At 37.8% G+C, this 17129-nt stretch overlaps 3 protein-coding genes across 4 annotated transcripts in view; 2 read left to right on the top strand and 1 right to left on the bottom strand.

The window, feature by feature from the left end:
- The window catches only part of arl15b (ADP-ribosylation factor-like 15b), a 53230-nt gene extending 42643 nt beyond the window's left edge, over positions 1-10587 (bottom strand). Inside the window, exon 1 of one of the 2 annotated variants that reach the window (XM_065290355.2) lies at positions 9988-10587. In XM_065290355.2, the coding sequence (XP_065146427.1) occupies positions 9988-10095 (108 nt within the window). In that variant the 5' untranslated portion in view covers positions 10096-10587. The remainder of the gene's footprint in view (positions 1-9987) is intronic. The other variant, XM_065290354.2, reaches the window with a different exon arrangement.
- The window catches only part of LOC135779587 (placenta-specific gene 8 protein-like), a 240060-nt gene that overhangs the window by 14509 nt on the left and 208422 nt on the right, over positions 1-17129 (top strand). The gene's annotated exons all lie outside the window — the stretch shown is intronic.
- snx18b (sorting nexin 18b) lies at positions 12054-17051 on the top strand. Its single transcript, XM_065290352.1, has 2 exons — positions 12054-13754; positions 14797-17051. The coding sequence occupies exons 1-2, from the start codon at positions 12305-12307 to the stop codon at positions 15027-15029; spliced, it is 1683 nt and encodes a 560-aa protein (XP_065146424.1). The 5' UTR covers positions 12054-12304; the 3' UTR covers positions 15030-17051.

Raw genomic sequence — 17129 nt, 5'->3', positions numbered from 1 at the left:
CTTAGGCACAGTAGGTGAAGCTGAGAAACTGGTGTACTGTGGGCCGCAGCTTTTTAAGCAATGAAGCTTGACATTGCATTTAAATTAAATTGGGCTTGAGTCTGTTGAATAAACATGAGAGTAACTGTTACTTGTGACCACAGAGGGCCATTAAAAGATAAGCCTGATAAACTGACTATTTACCACACCATTAACACTAAAACTAGATCACTCTGGGCACAAATGACCCGCATTACACAGGGTAAAACAATGTCATCTATACGCTTGTGTACTCAGGCGGATATTTGTCTTAAATATTAAAGTCTTTCGCTTTTGACAAGAAAGATGAAAAATGCAGTAGTACTATGGATGCCAGGCCAAGAAAGACTAGGTGCCCAAGTAAAATATGCATTCTCCACAGAGTCATTAATACAAAGAATCAACAATAACAGAAGCATCAAGCTATTTTGTTTTGATGAACAACAATGTAAGTTTATTACTACCGTATTTTCCGGACTATAAGTCACACTTTTTTCATAGTTAGGCAGGTCCTGGAACTTATAGTAAGGTGCGACTTATATATTTCATATGAACCAAGAGAAACCAATACCGTCTAGCGAGAGTCTGCTCTATGCTGCTCCTGTATTTATGTAATTCAATGGATTCAGTGATGCGGAATGACTTCGGGACCTTTTTGAACTTTATTTGGCTTGTCGTGTTAATTTAGCCTATTCAGCCTCCCAGGTTTGTTCTGTATGCTATTGTGTATCGTGTAAATAACTGTTTATGTTACTTAAACATGTATGCACCTATTCAGCCTGCTGTTCTGGGCTATTGTTTAGTTGAATAACTTGCCTTTCCAGATTAAATGTCTGTTCTTCGGCTTGGATTTTGTGAAATAATTTTCTAAATAAACACTATGTATAGACCAGTGCAACTTTTTTCCTCTTCAAAACGCATTTTTGACTGATGCGTCTTATACTCTGGAGCGACTTAATAGTCCAGAAAATATGGTATACAAGTCATCCTGGACTACAAAGTGGGAATTTTGAAAACCCATTAACATAAACTCAGTACCATAAGTAGCACAAACACAGTCCTGCAGGCCACCACTGTTGTTGGGCTATCAAGTACACACACATACCTGTAGAGTAGACTGAACACATAATATTCATGCGTATGAAATGACTGTTTTCACAGATCCATGTTTTTTAGCTAGACGAAAATGCAGTTCGAACAAGTAATTGGATAGGTTGTGTCCTGCACAGCCTCCTTTGCATGTCAACATTGCATCCATCAAGTTAATTTCATTAAGTCTAACAAATCTGGATGCAGACTGTACAACAAGAAAAACAGATAGGGATGCTCGAAAAGTGTCGAACCAAATAAAATGAAACACTCAGCCAAAGGCCAAACAACCTGTATTTTTTATTTTGCTAAATATTTTGACAATTTTCTCACCATTGCACAAGTTACATTTTCAGAATGTCCTTTTTACTATATTTCTTTCACATTATTTAACAATGAATTTTTGTTTTTTAAACATTCCAGCAGTCATTATAGGGTCTTTATACACCTGGTCACTACTGATCAGATACTGTAGATATCTGTTAAACTGTTATTATTGTTAAACTGTTCCATTTACATTCGACCACATAAATGAGTCTTGTGAAAAATTATTGCATACATTATCGGAGGCGATTTGTCTAAGATTATGAATGCAATTTTTCCTAGCTTCTCTGTGAAATATGGCTCTGTGTAGTAAATGCCCCTCCATCTGAGAGCAGGTAATGTTGATTTATAATAAATATAAAAAAATATTAGAATTTTCAGAAAATATTTTAAAATTTTAAATAAAAAGAAATAAAGATTAAACAAGCTCTGAGTGAGGAGAGAGATGTTCATGTTGATTTTATCAGTGGGACATATGGGGTCAGATCTTTGCAGGTCACCTCCTGACAAAACATAAAAGGCGAAAATTGTCACTCTTAGCAAATTAAAACAAACATCCATTACAACTTTAAACACAACGTACTAATGCTTTCTCCGTCAACTACTTACGGATGTAGAGCTGAGATGGTGTCAATCAACAAATATCATTTAAGACTTCTGAAAGCTACTGAGACACCCATGAAGGACGAAAGACTTCCTACGGCGAGAGAAGCCCCCAACTAACTTAATCCTTTAGGGAAGTGAGCACCCTTGCTATGCAACCTAAGAACGCATGTTATGTGTCAAACCCCTGATGGGAAATCTAAAGAAGCTGAAAAAGAGCATGAACATACTGTGAGCAAAAGCTACGAAACAGAAAATCGACCCAAAGATGCCCACGGGGGTTGCACCCCCGAGTCTTAAGACAGCTCAGGAGCTTTTGTTTTAAACCTCTGTGTTTTATCAGAGCTGTGAAAGTTTTAACAGACAGAAGAAAGAAGGTCACTCTAATTATGGAGTGCCTTTGAGTTTTGGAAACCTAATATGCAGAAGCTAATTATAAAGCATTTGAGAAAAGCATAGATCAGTCTCTGTTAGTATTGATTTGGTGTTTAACCATACTATTAGGGAATTGGTGTAGCAATGTGCATGTTTGCACTTAAATATAATCAATATTTTTCAGTAATCAAGAGGAAAACGATTAATCGCATCAGTCCAAAATCCCAAAAGAAAAGTTGGATGTGGATGTGACATTACAATAAAGAAAACAATTCAAGTTTTATTCAAAAGGAAACCTTTTCCAGATTATCAAAGAGATATGAGTAGTCACTGCTTTAAGTCAATGAAAAGCTTTCAAGGGCCAATGCGGTGACTTAAAAAGCATAATTAAATCTTTACATTCAGTCATTTACTCTCTCCATTGTCTTTCAATCTCTCTCGTTCAAACAGACAGCCAAATTCTGAACTACTCCTGTTGCTTTTGGCAGTAAAACTCAAACCAAGGCTTTAGTGCGCACCAGGATGAGTGTTAAACAAAAACTTCACACAAGTTGTTCCAGAGCACATATTTTTCCACGAGAAAATATGATTTTTCAAATAAAAATGCAGGCATCAGCAAGCAGGCTAATAATTTAGCCGTGATAGTCTAATCATTTTCCCACACAGAAATATTTAGAAGTGAATAGCCAGTGCCTTTCGTTAAATATAATAGCACGACATTAAGCATTAACAAGAAATTCACTTGACATTGATCCAGTCTCACTTACAATGTGTTTCACGTGCTATGACAATAAATGTGCATCAAGTATAACCAAAAGCTATTACGGTTTACAACTTCACATAGATCAGACAATTCCCATAATCATGGGCAGAGCTTGCAGTATAGGGGTGGGCGATATGACCAAAATCTTCTATCACGATAGGATTAATTTTATATCATGATAACGATATGTATCACGGTAGAGTTTTTTATGTTTTAATAAGGTTTAAATCTTTAATACCATAGAAATGTTCATAATTCTCACAAAAAACATATACAAGCATAGAAAGAAGATAAAAACAAACAAAACTCAAGCTCTCTGAAGATACACAGTCAATAAGAATGATAATAAATAATTATGCATGTATGTATAGGCCTATATATATTTTTATTTAAGGTAGAAAAGTGATTTAATCAGGAGCAGTGAAAGATTTTTTTCTCAATGCTGTTTGATTAACACGAGTGACAGACAGGAGCAAAATTAGGTAACTTCCCCTTTAAGACCAAAGTCCGGATCCAATACACTGTTACACATGCGCTTTCTCTTTTAGCTGTTTACTTTCTCTTAAGACCTTACTGGTCGTGTTTATGATGATGCTTGCAAAGACGGGAATTTTGACGCATATGTGTATTTAAGGCCAATAAAGCGGGAAAAATGCTCACGAGCTTAATAAGCAGAGGTCGCGCGACTTGCGCGCTCCTCACAGACAAAAAGAGCAGCGGTTGCGCGACTTGTCCGCTCCTGACACACAGAAAGAACGCACGCATACAGATCTGTTGTCTGTGTTTCAATGGCTTAAAATAACTTGTTTTAAAACTGCAGTGCTTAAATACGTGTACAAACGTTACGTTTTCGCGACCACACGCACAGGAGCGTGACGTGGGCACGTAACCTCGATAGAAACGATAGTCCAAAATCTCTACCGGTTGACAAATTTCTACCGGTTAATTTTGTCTACCGGTTTATCGCCCACCCCTATTGCAGTATGTTGGTTTTTACTATGCAATGGCAGGAAAGTGTAGATTTTGCTATGGCGTTAAAGGAGTAGTCCACTTTATAGATGGGGCCCATTGACTTTCCATTGTATTTTTTTCCTACTATAAAAAGTCAATGGACCCCATCTTTAAAGTGGACTACTCCTTTAATAACAGGAAAGATACATAAGCTATGATAGAAGGCTAAAATAGATACATAGGCTATGATAGAATTATGATAGAATACTAGCAAGATTTATTATGTGATGAATAAACATGGATAAATGTGAAAATATTAAGCAGCATGCGTCTCAGGTGGCTTTTACACTGACAGTAAAAAATTATTTGCTGCTTTACATTTTTTTTGTTGAATCAACTCAGATGTACAAGTCATTTTTAAAGGCGGGGTGCATACACGCCCCACACATACGCAACCCAGGCAACTATGTCAGTTAGTAGACATGGCCCTTACTGCTGATTGGCTACAAGTGTGTTTTGGTACTCTGCCCGACTCCCTTTTCCAAGTGTTTTTCAAAAATCATGCACCCTGCCTTTAACTTACTATTATTTTTTTATCTTGACAAGAGATGAGATGTTATAACTACAGATGAGTTGAAAAAGGTCAACTTCATTTTATAAGTTGTAGCAACTCATCTCTTAGATAAATAATAGTAAGTTGACATCACTTGTAAATCTGAGTTGATTCAACCCAAAAAATTAAGGCAAATTGAGCGTTGGCGCAAAAAATGCTGAACTTATGAACTTTGTTGTTTTTTTGCGCCACGTTAACCAATCAGAAGCTTGCTCTAGCAGAGACGTGATTCTAGGAAGCGAGCAGAGGCAGAAAAACAAAACAACAATGGAGGACAAATCCTCATCGCTACACAAGACATATTCGTACTTTTACAGGAATTAAAGGGATCTTGTTAGGAAGAAAGTGAGTGCGGAGGTCGAACAATCTAAGTTTACCACGACGTGAATTTATGTGTGAATGTCTCAAATGACTGGAACTTCATGTGCGAATGAAGCGAGAAAACTCAAAATGTTCAAGCGTCCAACTAAATGCAAATAGCGTGTTTTTGCCGCCTCTTCCGCATCTGGTGTGAATGCAACAAATAAAATAAATAAATGTTTGAAAATGTTACAAAAACTAAATGTTTGGATATATTTACATGGGAAACTTAACTAAATACTTTCATGTAACATGATTTTTACATAATAATGTGAAAGCAGCTCGCACTCTGGAATGTACTCGTCCAGGAAGTGAAGTAACCTGTCCATACAATTTAGCCGATGATGACATCATTGATTTCCACAATGCACAATTACCATAAGTGGCAGTACTGAAATAACTGCATGATGCGAACATGATGAACTGGACATGCAAATTATTTTTAATCAGCATCAGTTTGTCTCTATCCCTTTGTGCATGTGCCTTGGTGATGACGTAAGATGAACGCAAGTGCGCCTGTGTTTGATAGAATCAAGTGATTGTGAAACCAGATTATCGTTGTAGAGGACAGTGGGTACAATCTTACTTGGGTTCAGACCACAGCAAACTGGGCAGCGGGGGAAGAGGGAGCAACTGAACTTGTGTTCAGACAAAAGTCCAATCCAAGTATGAAAATCGAACAAGTATGAAGGCACCCTTAAACAAAATTTTTTTATGTGTGCCTGGCTGTATCAGCAAATGACAACTATAATCCATAGTGACTGTGCAAGAAGGCATTTGGGGTCGTCTTATATACACTCACCTAAAGGATTTTTAGGAACACCTGTTCAATTTCTCATTAATGCAATTATCTAATCAACCAATCACATGGCACTTGCTTCAATGCATTTAGGATTGTGGTCCTGGTCAAGACAATCTCCTGAACTCCAAACTGAATGTCAGAATGGGAAAGAAAGGTGATTTAAGCAATTTTGAGCGTGGTGTGGTTGTTGGTGCCAGAAGGGCCTGTCTGAGTATTTCACAATCTGCTTAGTTACTGGGATATTCACGCACAACCATATCTAGGGTTTACAAAAAATGGTGTGAAAAGGGAAAAACATCCAGTATAAGAAGATGGATCCATCATGCCTTTTTACCACTGTGCAGGCTGCTTGTGGTGTTGTATTAACGGTGTGGGGGATGTTTTCTTGACCCACTGTAGGCCCCTTAGTGCCAATTGGGTATTGTTTAAATGCCACGGCCTACCTGAGCATTGTTTCTGACCATGTGCATTCCTTTATGACAGGGGTGTCCAAAGTCGGTCCTGGAGGGCCTGTGTCCTGCAGAGTTTAGCTAAAACTTCCCTCAACACACCTGCCTGAAAGTATCCAGTCTGCCTAGTAAGACCTTGATTAGCTGGATCAGGTGTGTTTGATTAGGGTTGGAATAAAAATCTGCAGAGACACCGACCCTCCAGGAGCAGGAGTGGACACCCCTGCTTTATGACCACCATGTTCCCATCCTCTGATGGCTACTTCCGGAAGGAGAATGCACCATGTCACAAAGATCGAATTATTTCAAATTGGTTTCTTGAACATGACAATGCGTTCACTGTACTAAAATGGCCCCCACAGTCACCAGATTTCAACACAATAGAGCATCTTTGGGATGTGGTGGAAAGGGAGCTTTGTGCCCTGGATTTGCATCCCACAAATCTTCATCAACTGCAAGATGCTATCCTATCAATATGGGCCAACATTTCTAAAGAATGCTTTCAGCACCTTGTTAAATCAATTCCACGTAGAATTAAGGCAGTTCTGAAGGCGATAGGGGGTCAAACACAGAATTAGTATGGTGTTCCTAATAATCCTTTAGGTGAGTGTCCTTCTTACATGTATAATAAGAAAGGGGATGTAAAACAGTGTTTACTAAGTCAGGTTTATTAAATAGTGTAAAATTATTTCATACACTTTATCCTATGTCCACCACAAACATACTGCTTTTATTTACTCTTTGTGTCTTACGTGAGAAAGTCATTCAGGTTTGAGTCGACATGAGTATAAGTATGATTGATGATTTTATATTTTGATGAATGATCCCTTTTATCCAGGGGTGTCAAACTCATTTTAGGTTGTTCAAATAACGTCACCATTAGTAATAACTTTTTCAAACCTTAGTGTGCTGCTAATTACTTTAATATTAACTAAACAAACTACAAATTAATTAGCAAGAAAACCTTATCCTTATCCTCTCTGTATTGGGTTTTAAAAATATGTATTTAATAATAAATCCTCATGCGGGCTGCATTAAACAGACCAACAGACCTTAAACATAAAAGTACAAGCACTCTGCAATAACTGTAAGGTCACACAGCCCCTAAATAAGAAAGTTACTGGCAACTGTAATTTCTGCAGACATTTTTTACAGTGATATAACCAACATAATGTGTTTCACATTCCTTCTGGGAAAAGACAACATTACTCTCTTTGACTCGCCAGTGTGTCCACTAACTGCATCAACCTAAAACTTCAACTACACATGCTTTTTTGAACTATTAAATTCATTCAGTTATAGCATATCATTGCTATTTTCAATAGTGCAATACACACGTTTGTGTTATGTTAGCACTTTTAATATGTCTTGCAGCCCTAATTCATAGGTTACATTTATAAAAAGTTCTGAAATAAAACTCGTATATGTGCGGGTCAATCATTGCAAAAGACACATTCTCTATTTCGACAAGATCTATTATATTCTTTCAGCCAGTTTAAAAATAACAAAACAAAAGTGTGGCATTTGTGTCTAGCTGCCCAGAAATCGGTAACCTGACATACATTGACTTCAGTTCCTCTGTTAACCATTATAAAAAGCTTCCGTTTTGGCTGTAAATTAGCTTGGTAAAATAGCATGTGATTCAGGACCACCAAAAACATCCTAAAAAAAAACCTAAAGCGAACTGAGATTCTTTGCACAAATTAACCGTACATTAATAGGAAGCTGAACAAATCACAATAAGAGCATTGTTGCACCCATCCGCTCTTAAACAGACCATCAAGGCCTGCTCCAAAATTAAACGGAGCTACAATTCTGTACTGAATTCACCATATCCTTCAATAAAGGAAAACTGTAGGGACTCCATGCAAAATGAACTGAAACCTGAACAATGAGAACAAAAGTGAAAACCTTGAAAACCATCAGCCCTGGACGCCCAGCACATACAATGCATGAAGGAAACACGCTGCTCTGGAAAAACATACCAAACTTAGATACAAAGATGTAGTCTCCATGCCAACTACAAAGACACTCATTTAAGCTCCACCCATTTTGGGAAGGAGGGAATCATGCATGCCATGAGCTGACCTAAGCTTTCTTAGCTTGACGTAGATGAGCAGATTGTAAAATCTCTTTACAGCGGTGTACAACCTGTAAGCTGCAAAGATATGCACACATTAGCAGGAATGTGGTTTGTTTGCACCAGGCCAGATTTTACTGAAATGAAAGCATGTATCCCCCTCAGGAGGTTCAGGTTAGAGGCCCTTTTCAATTTAAGATCTATCAACTGAAAAACAACCTAAAACAAATGAGAGGTGGATTAAGGGCTACACAATATACTGAAATATTATATGTGCATACAATAACTCAATAACTTTAATACTTACAAAGGTTATGCAGTAAAAGTTTTAGCAAAGAGACAAATCAGTGTGGAATATGATCAATTATCAGAAATAATGTGAAACATGTATGCTTCTTGTATAATTTTTTTGATTTTAAGCATATTTTAATAAGTTCAAATAGATTTTACAAACTTAAATCATTATTGCATAGAATATTGTTTATTGCATAGTAAGTTACATCACATTTTTCTTAAATAACGTGGTGCAACCCTAGTTGGACTATTATAATAGCATTTTGTCCCTACTGAACCTGTGAAAAGCTGAATTACTTGCATAATCAAGCCTCCTGCAAATCCCCACTCATTTCCAGTTCATTTTCCAGCTCTGTTTCTTAAGGAAACGATTCTATTCTGAGAATCCTGACCGGAACGTACAAAGGAAACAGCCCAATGACCTTGCTACACATGTTGAAGTCAAGTATCAAAGCACCGAATGTGAAGGATGAAAGTTTACAGGCACCGGATTTAAATTCCTTCACACTGTTTAAAAATACTGGCATATCATTAATATTATAAAATGGATGCTTCTGCAAAAGAGTTTACATTGAGACAATAAAAAGGATGATAAAAAAGATAAGATGTGCCACATATTATCTAATGTTAATTTGTTTATTAATAGGGCAACGATTAAAAGACATGGCAATGAGTTAAGTAAAATTCAGGTTCAGTCGAATTGCTCCATAATCCAATGGACAAGATCACTTTGAATAGTTTCTGAGAACAGAACAGTGGTCAGAAATGACCATCTGCGTCTGAATATAACCAAAATACTCAACCATGGCTATAACCACATCTGCAAGATATTTGACTTGCAAAAGTATCTGTACATTTGGGTATTTGTTTATAAACATCCAGGTACCACTGACCTATTACTAGTATGTAATTCTATACAATTTCAAATCACCAAAAGCACAAACCTAAAAAACAAGTGTTTCTGTTTCAAAGGTCAAAACTGTTGATCTAACAGGAAAGCATTTCTTTTGACAGTGTTTAACTGTTATCATCTCTGTATTTGGACACCAACCACTATTTGCTTGCGTTTGTTTGTAAGCACAACAGATGAGAAACTGCTTTTGAGGAAATGTGTAAGTGCCTTCAGATGTATTTGTCATTGAATAAGACAGTATTTACAGTATTCAGCAGGTGTTTGGGAATAAAATCGGACAGGCTGACATAAACAAACCCGAGCCTGACCCTACAGTATTCTTTAAATGAAAATAATAAAATGCAATACTCTACCAGATAATCCATGTAATTTCTCGATGGCTTCTTGCTGTTGTCTCCAAAAGGTTTGAATCCCGAGTTAAGACGGCTATGAAATGAAACGGTGGTGTTTATTGAATGCATCCAAGTCTCGTTTTTTGACGGCTTAGGCTTTGGATTCCCCGCCTCTCCGATGTGAAAAATAATAAGTTACATGAATAAAGCGGCTAACAAGAGTTAGCACGGCACACTTTCTCTGTGATTGGAGTCACGCGCACGGATATCTGAATAAAAAGGCCCGTTTAAACGATTCAGGCGTCTAATACATTGCTATTTTTCAACAAAAAAATCTGTATGTTTCATGTCCCACTCCCTCAGACGTGTTATAGCAAATATAATAGTTTTTAATGTGGGCGGAGACAGGAGCTGTTTGTTTTGTGCTCGCGAGCCAAGCATCGCGGCATCGACGTGACGTCATGTTCATTGAGCCGATCTGAATTTCTTTCTTCATTTAAGCGTGCACTGGCTGTTTATAAAAGATATCCATTTCACAAGCTGACTTTAAAAAAGGCTATTTTATTCAAGGATTCGTTTCATATGAAAAGAGAAGTGTACGAGCTAGTTGTTTGCACGGCTGTGCCACAATCACGTGATAATGGATCATACGCGAGCTGTCAAACTACAGGTTCTTTTTTATCACGTGGCAAGGAACTTAACGCCGGTGCCATATTTTTGTTTGATGCTGACCTCTACTGGTTAAAGGAACGCATTATTCTTCAAGATTTGTACATAATGAGGTGAGAGAGATCATATATCCAAAGGAACATGATATGCTAAATTATTATTTTAAAAGAACTGCTAAACAAAACTTACTGGTTAGTTATGAGTTATATTGTTACATGTAATAATATATATATACATATAATGTATAATATATAATATATATCCAATAAAAAATAGGAATAAAACAAATGAAAAATAACAGATAAATAAAGACATGTACATCTCAGCACATTTAACCAAAATGATTATAAATACTAAATAATTAATTCATAAAAGAATTTCCCATGTTCAAAAGGAGTAGGAAGAAGTTCATAAACAAAATTCTTTAATCCCATCCACTTTCTTTATTTTTATAAATTAGATAAATACAAAACAATACAACACAGTTCTTCTTCACATACACGTACACCTCATATCTACCTACCTACAGCTCACATATACCCATCCATATACTGGGTAACACGATGCAAAAAACGTTTATCCATTTTTTCACTGACACAATGAGGTGAAGAGTTGTGGGTTTGTGTGGACAGGATTTCCTATGTTTTGTTTTTATTTATGAATTTATAAGATGAAAAATAAGAATAACAATTAAATTAATGTAGTTACAGCGAGACAACATTTAATACGTATTTCAAAATAAGTAGGCCTATTTAAAACAAACCCAGAACATGGAAGACGGAATACTATATTTCAGTCTGTAATGGGAAATATATAAATATATTTATATCAATAAATCTAATTAAATAATGCCATTAAAGCAATGAAAATGTGTTCAATATCACACACTGTTATAAATAAAATGAGTAATGATGAGTTGATGGAATGTCAGTAATACCAGTCTAATTTTGGTGGGTTTAATGGTGAACTGCCGCGCTGCAGTAAAAGGACAACTAAAATCATAGATAATGGTAACTAATTTTTCACTTTCACCTAATAAAAAACTAATTGTGATTACATTGTTTTGTAAAAATGACTTAAACTACCTGTATTAAGGTGCTTAGGCTGTATTTAGGTGCTTAGGGACTTATTCCTCTTTCTTCAATAAAAAAACAAACAAATAATTAGTTATAATTAGTTGGGAATAGTTATAAAATCCACAAAACCTTAAAATTTGAAATGTGCATGAACCAGTAATCTGATAACTTTATATAGCATTATAGTCAGTTAATGACTTGTAAAGGTTATTACAAAGTGTTACAGTGGGAAAAATATAATGCCATTCTCTTAGTAAAATAATACAGTCAGTAACAATGCATTTGGGTTTATTTGCTCCCCTAGGCTGATTATTCTGATTAGCTCCACCCTCGATTATTCTGCTCTGGACCGCAGAGCGCATTCAGCGGAGAGGGGCAGCAGTACACAAAAACCCACAGACTTTTTCCATTTGAGTAAGTTTTTAACAAGTTTTATTGGGTAATGTCTTCAAAGCTTTTCGGCTTTTCAACGTGTTTCTGCAGAGAACGAGGACCGTAAATTCCTGCAAAGGGCTGCCGTTTAAAAGAACGGGGTACGGGGCGCGTATCATAACTTTGGAAAGTGAGTTAAAGCTGCGTTTCCACGCACAACTATGGCGCTTAGAGCGAAAGCTTTATACGACTTTATCGCAGAGAATCCCGGCGAGATCTGTGTGAGAGAAAACGAACTTCTAACTCTGTGTAGCGACGAGGTTGTCGATGGTTGGTTAGAGGGCACGAACAGCAGAGGCGAGACCGGGCTCTTTCCAGCCTCTTACGTGGAAATTATAAGGACTGACACATCACAACATGGTAACGGTACATCCGCTAGTCCTGAACATTGCTATCAAGCTAGTCCTCAGAGGAGGGACACCTCAAACGAATCGACACCCGTTCGTTCGTCTACTTATGCTGGACATCTTCAACAACGACTCAGTTTTCAGACAAGTCAAGGAAGCGACGAGGATTGGGACGATGACTGGGATGACAACGTAACGGCGGAGGAACACGGCGCGACACCTGAAAAAAGCGGGAGTAACTTTACTGCAGCTGGATATTCCACCACGAGTTCGTCTGCTTCACGACGCAGTAGCGCGCAACACCCCAAAAGCACAGGAACTGTAGGGAAAAATTTCAATAGGTTTACAACTTTTGTCAAGTCAGGCGGTGAGGCTTTCGTTTTGGGTGAAGCTTCAGGTTTGGTTAGAGACAGAGACAAAATATTTGTGCTTATGGGACAGTATGGTCCGGAATGGCAGGAGAATCCCTATCCATTTACGTGTACTATCGATGACCCAACCAAACAGACCAAATTCAAAGGCATGAAGAGCTATATGTCATATGGACTTACGCCAAGCCATACACAGACCCAGGTCAATAGACGATACAAGCACTTTGACTGGCTTTACGCTCGACTCGTTGAAAAATTTCCTGTCATTTCGGTACCCCACTTGCCCGAAAAACAGGCCACAGGGCGATTCGAAGAGGATTTCATTTCCAAGCGTAGAAAAGGTTTAATATGGTGGATGAATCACATGACGAGTCATCCACTTTTGTCCAGATGTGATGTTTTCCAGCATTTCCTCACTTGCAGTAGCAATGATGAAAAAACCTGGAAGCAAGGCAAGAGAAAGGCGGAGAAGGATGAATTAGTTGGTGCCAACTTCTTCCTCACCATCTCCCCTCCGGCTTTACCTCTCGACTTTCAAGAGGTGGAAAGCAAAGTAGATGGTTTCAAAACGTTCACCAAAAAGATGGACGAAAACCTCATACAGGTCAATGTCACCATAAATGAATTTGCCCGAAAGCAGATTACAGGTTTTAAAAAAGAATATCAGAGAGTTGGCCAGGCCTTCAGACTTCTAAATCAGGCCTTCGAGTTCGACCAGCAGATTTACTCCGCTCCGTTAAACAAGGCCATGTCATACACCGGAGAAGTGTATGAGACCATTGGGGACTATTTCGCAGAGCAGCCCCGGCAGGATTTGGAGCCTATATCCGATCTTTTAGCGATTTACCAGGGACATCTTGCAAATTTTCCAGCCATTATCCATGTCCAGAAAGGTTTGGGACTTTTCTCATGTGTATGTCTTGTCAAAATGTGTTGGCATGCCATAAATTGTGGATATAGGTCAGTAGGTCACAACAGGGTATGTGGTTTACAGATATAACCGGCCATATGCTAGGTTGGTATACGCATGCGAAAGTCAAAATAGTTTATTGTCCTGCTATTGCATGGTGTATGCTTTGGTGAACTAACAATTATCATGTACACACTGGATAAAAATTATAAGCATTTGATAAGAAAACGAAAATTAAGCATGATGAGGCAAAACGGTTAAATGCATTAACTTTTTATACCTTATCGCAAATGGCCCACAGCAAAACTCTCTCGGCAGTATGACAAATTGACATGTCCTGATTTTTCCCGGGCGCTAAAGAGCATATGGAGCCTTGCAACATGGGCTGTGTGTTGCTGTGGTGGACGGATGCCAACTCTTCTATAATTCCCACATCTTTTTAGTGGGGGAAGTGTGTGGCTTTCACTAAATCTATTTTTCCTTTAATGTGTAATGGTGATATCGAATGATGTCATTCAGTAGAATCGTATTTCAGGGTTTCGTCATACAAATTGCTAATGCAGTTTTGTATCGCTTGTCCTAACAAAATTACTGACACTGGGAAAGCTTTTGTGATAAAGGATCAAAACCTAAGCTTTGGGCCCCAGCACAGGGTAGCTTTGAACGCTTAGGCCACATTGATTCACACTTTAACTCAATGATTCGGTTATTCTGATGCCTTGGATATCGCAACACATCCCATAACATACCTTTTTTCAGCAACTTTCAAGTAAATGTCTGCTCATGTGAAGTGTGCAGGGAATACTGAAGGTCTTTGAGTTCTTTATACTCAAATACCAAAGATATCTGCAAGCACTCAGTCAGAGTCTTGACTGGTCTCAGCCTGATTTTCATATGTTTGAGGTGGAAGAATCTCTTTAAATTGCAAGCATGTGTTTGCCGATCTGAGTGCATGTTTTGAAATGCAGACTGTTGAATTCTGAATTACTTAATGTTGTAAATATTGCCCCCCCCACATTTTCCAGGAGCCCTCACCAAGGCCAAGGAGAGCCAGAAAGATGGCGCTGCAGGAGTAGGCATCAACGAACGCTGCAACATCATCTCCTGTGCAACGCTAGCCGAGATCCAACACTTTCATCGCACACGTGTGCGTGACTTCAAGGCACAGATGCAACATTTCCTACAGCAGCAGATCAACTTTTTTCAGAAAATCACAGGCAAGTTGGAGGAAGCCCGTGACATGTATGATCAGGCTTAGAACAATGTATTTTTTTATTGAAAGAACTGGAATTAAGCTAAAAAGTTATTTTCTTTTTAAAAATGTTCTGGATGACCTGAAGAAAGAGTCATTTTAAAAATGCGTGCCAGATACAGACAATGTCCCTTAAAATGTATACGTTGCTTTTATGAATTAAATGGTACATAATCTGATTATACAAAGCAATTGGATTCCATCAATTTTCAAACTCTTAAAACTTTAATGGGGTTTCCCAGACAGGGTTTAGATCAAGCCAGGACTAGGCCTTAGTTATATTAGGCCATTGAAGTAGTTTTTACAAACATACTTTACAAAAAACATTACTTGTGTGCATCCTGAGACAAACCAAGGGCACTGACGTGTTTTTAAGATATGTCAGGGCAAGCTGTTTTCATTTAAGACAGCTCAAACAAACAATTAGTCTTGGACCAGACTTGAGCCCTGTCCAGGAAATCGCCCCAATGTGTAACAATTTTAAGTTTACATTTTAATCAGCTTGGTACTTAAGTCAATACTAAACAGCAACAATTACTTCCTTATATAATTGTGTGCCTATATGGATGTTTTTTTCTTTCATTTATCCTGTTGTGACTCTATAAATAAGTAGATCTGATGTGATCTGTCTTTTGAATTGTCCTTTGGTTCCTTGAGTAATCTAAATGGAGGCATTATGACACATTTAGCTGTGTTGGACTGTCTGTATATGGTTGTTTAACAGTCCCATCTCATCAGTCTCTAATCTGTTCTGACTGAGGGAGAGGCCCGTGTCTGTTTTAAATTAAGAGTTTGCTAGAGAAAGACGAGCTGAGTTTCTCAGGCCTGGAGGAGAAGTGCAAAGAAACACTGACCTAGAAAACATGGGCTGAACCCCCTTTATCTAAATGGCATTCCAGGCGAGTCAAAGAGGATCGCTCACAGCTAGTTTAACAGCACCTACTTTATTAAGTTTACACTTTTACGTTGTAAAGCATCACATTTTACGTACCTCAGTTAGTTTAGTTGAAGTTAATCAGATCATATTATGAATTCAACTTTCATTCTCAAGACCGTTTATCAGCTGGCTTTATTAAATGAAAGTGAAACTTTAGAATAGGATAAAAACAGGAAAATAAATAAATAAAATGAGATGGCCTCTTTAAGAAAACCTCTCCATTATCAGCTCCGGTGCTTACTGAAGGAAAAAACGAGCCGTTCAGTGCAGTCATTATCACACTGCAGTTGAATTATTTATAAGAGCTAAAGTTAGCCGTCTCTTTCCACAAACTGTCTGCTTCTCCTTTCACACTCAGGTCTTCAATCATAAAGAATTTAGTTCTACATTTCCTTAAAATATTAGGCATGCACCGATACAAAATGTCTATGCCGATACCAATATTCGACTACTTTGATGTCTACCGGTAGTTTATGTCGTATTATGTCGTTAAATAAAATAAAAATAATAATTGGATATAATCAGCACTGATCATCAGCTGTTTCAAAACAATTGGCTGATGTCCGACAATGAGATTTACATTTAGCTGACGCTTTTATCCAAAGCGACTTAAAGGTCGCACGCCTCTGGAGCAACTAGGGGTTACGTGTCTTGATCAGGGACACAATGGCGTGTCACAGTGGATTCAAACCCAGGTCTCTCACACCAAAGGCGAGTGTCTTATCCTGCACCATCACCACCCCTTGCTTTTATCCGCCGATACCGATAATATGACAATATATTGATGCATCACTAAATATTACATGTAATGGGCATAAAAGAACAACTAAGGACAGTAAGGAATACACATCTCATCTGTGTTTTATAAATTTTAAAAACACAATGCAGTATTGTCATCTGATTATTTGGCCTGTGAGGCTTATTTTAGAGAAATTGTGAGCTATGCCATGCAAACAGGCTGTATACACTTCGTGCTAAATAGCACTAAAAGTTTGTTATCATAGGGGAGCCATTTTTAGCGCTGTATAGCACCTATGAAGAACCATATGGGTGGGGGTGATAGAGCACCAGATATGGTTCTATCACAATAGGGTTCTACACAGGTAGGTGCTATATGGCACTTAAAATGGTTCCCCTATGAGCCAGTGAACCACTTTTAGTGCTATTTA

The sequence above is a fragment of the Paramisgurnus dabryanus genome, chromosome 10 (genome assembly GCF_030506205.2).
Source record: "Paramisgurnus dabryanus chromosome 10, PD_genome_1.1, whole genome shotgun sequence".
NCBI classification, from domain to species: Eukaryota; Metazoa; Chordata; class Actinopteri; order Cypriniformes; family Cobitidae; genus Paramisgurnus; species Paramisgurnus dabryanus.
This window is presented reverse-complemented; position numbering and strand designations above follow the sequence as displayed.

Coding starts and splice junctions, on each gene's coding strand:
- snx18b (XM_065290352.1), top strand. CDS start 12,305: ATGGCGCTTAGAGCGAAAGCTTTATACGACTTTATCGCAGAGAATCCC. Junction 13,755..14,796: donor CATTATCCATGTCCAGAAAG/GTTTGGGACTTT, acceptor CACATTTTCCAG/GAGCCCTCACCAAGGCCAAG.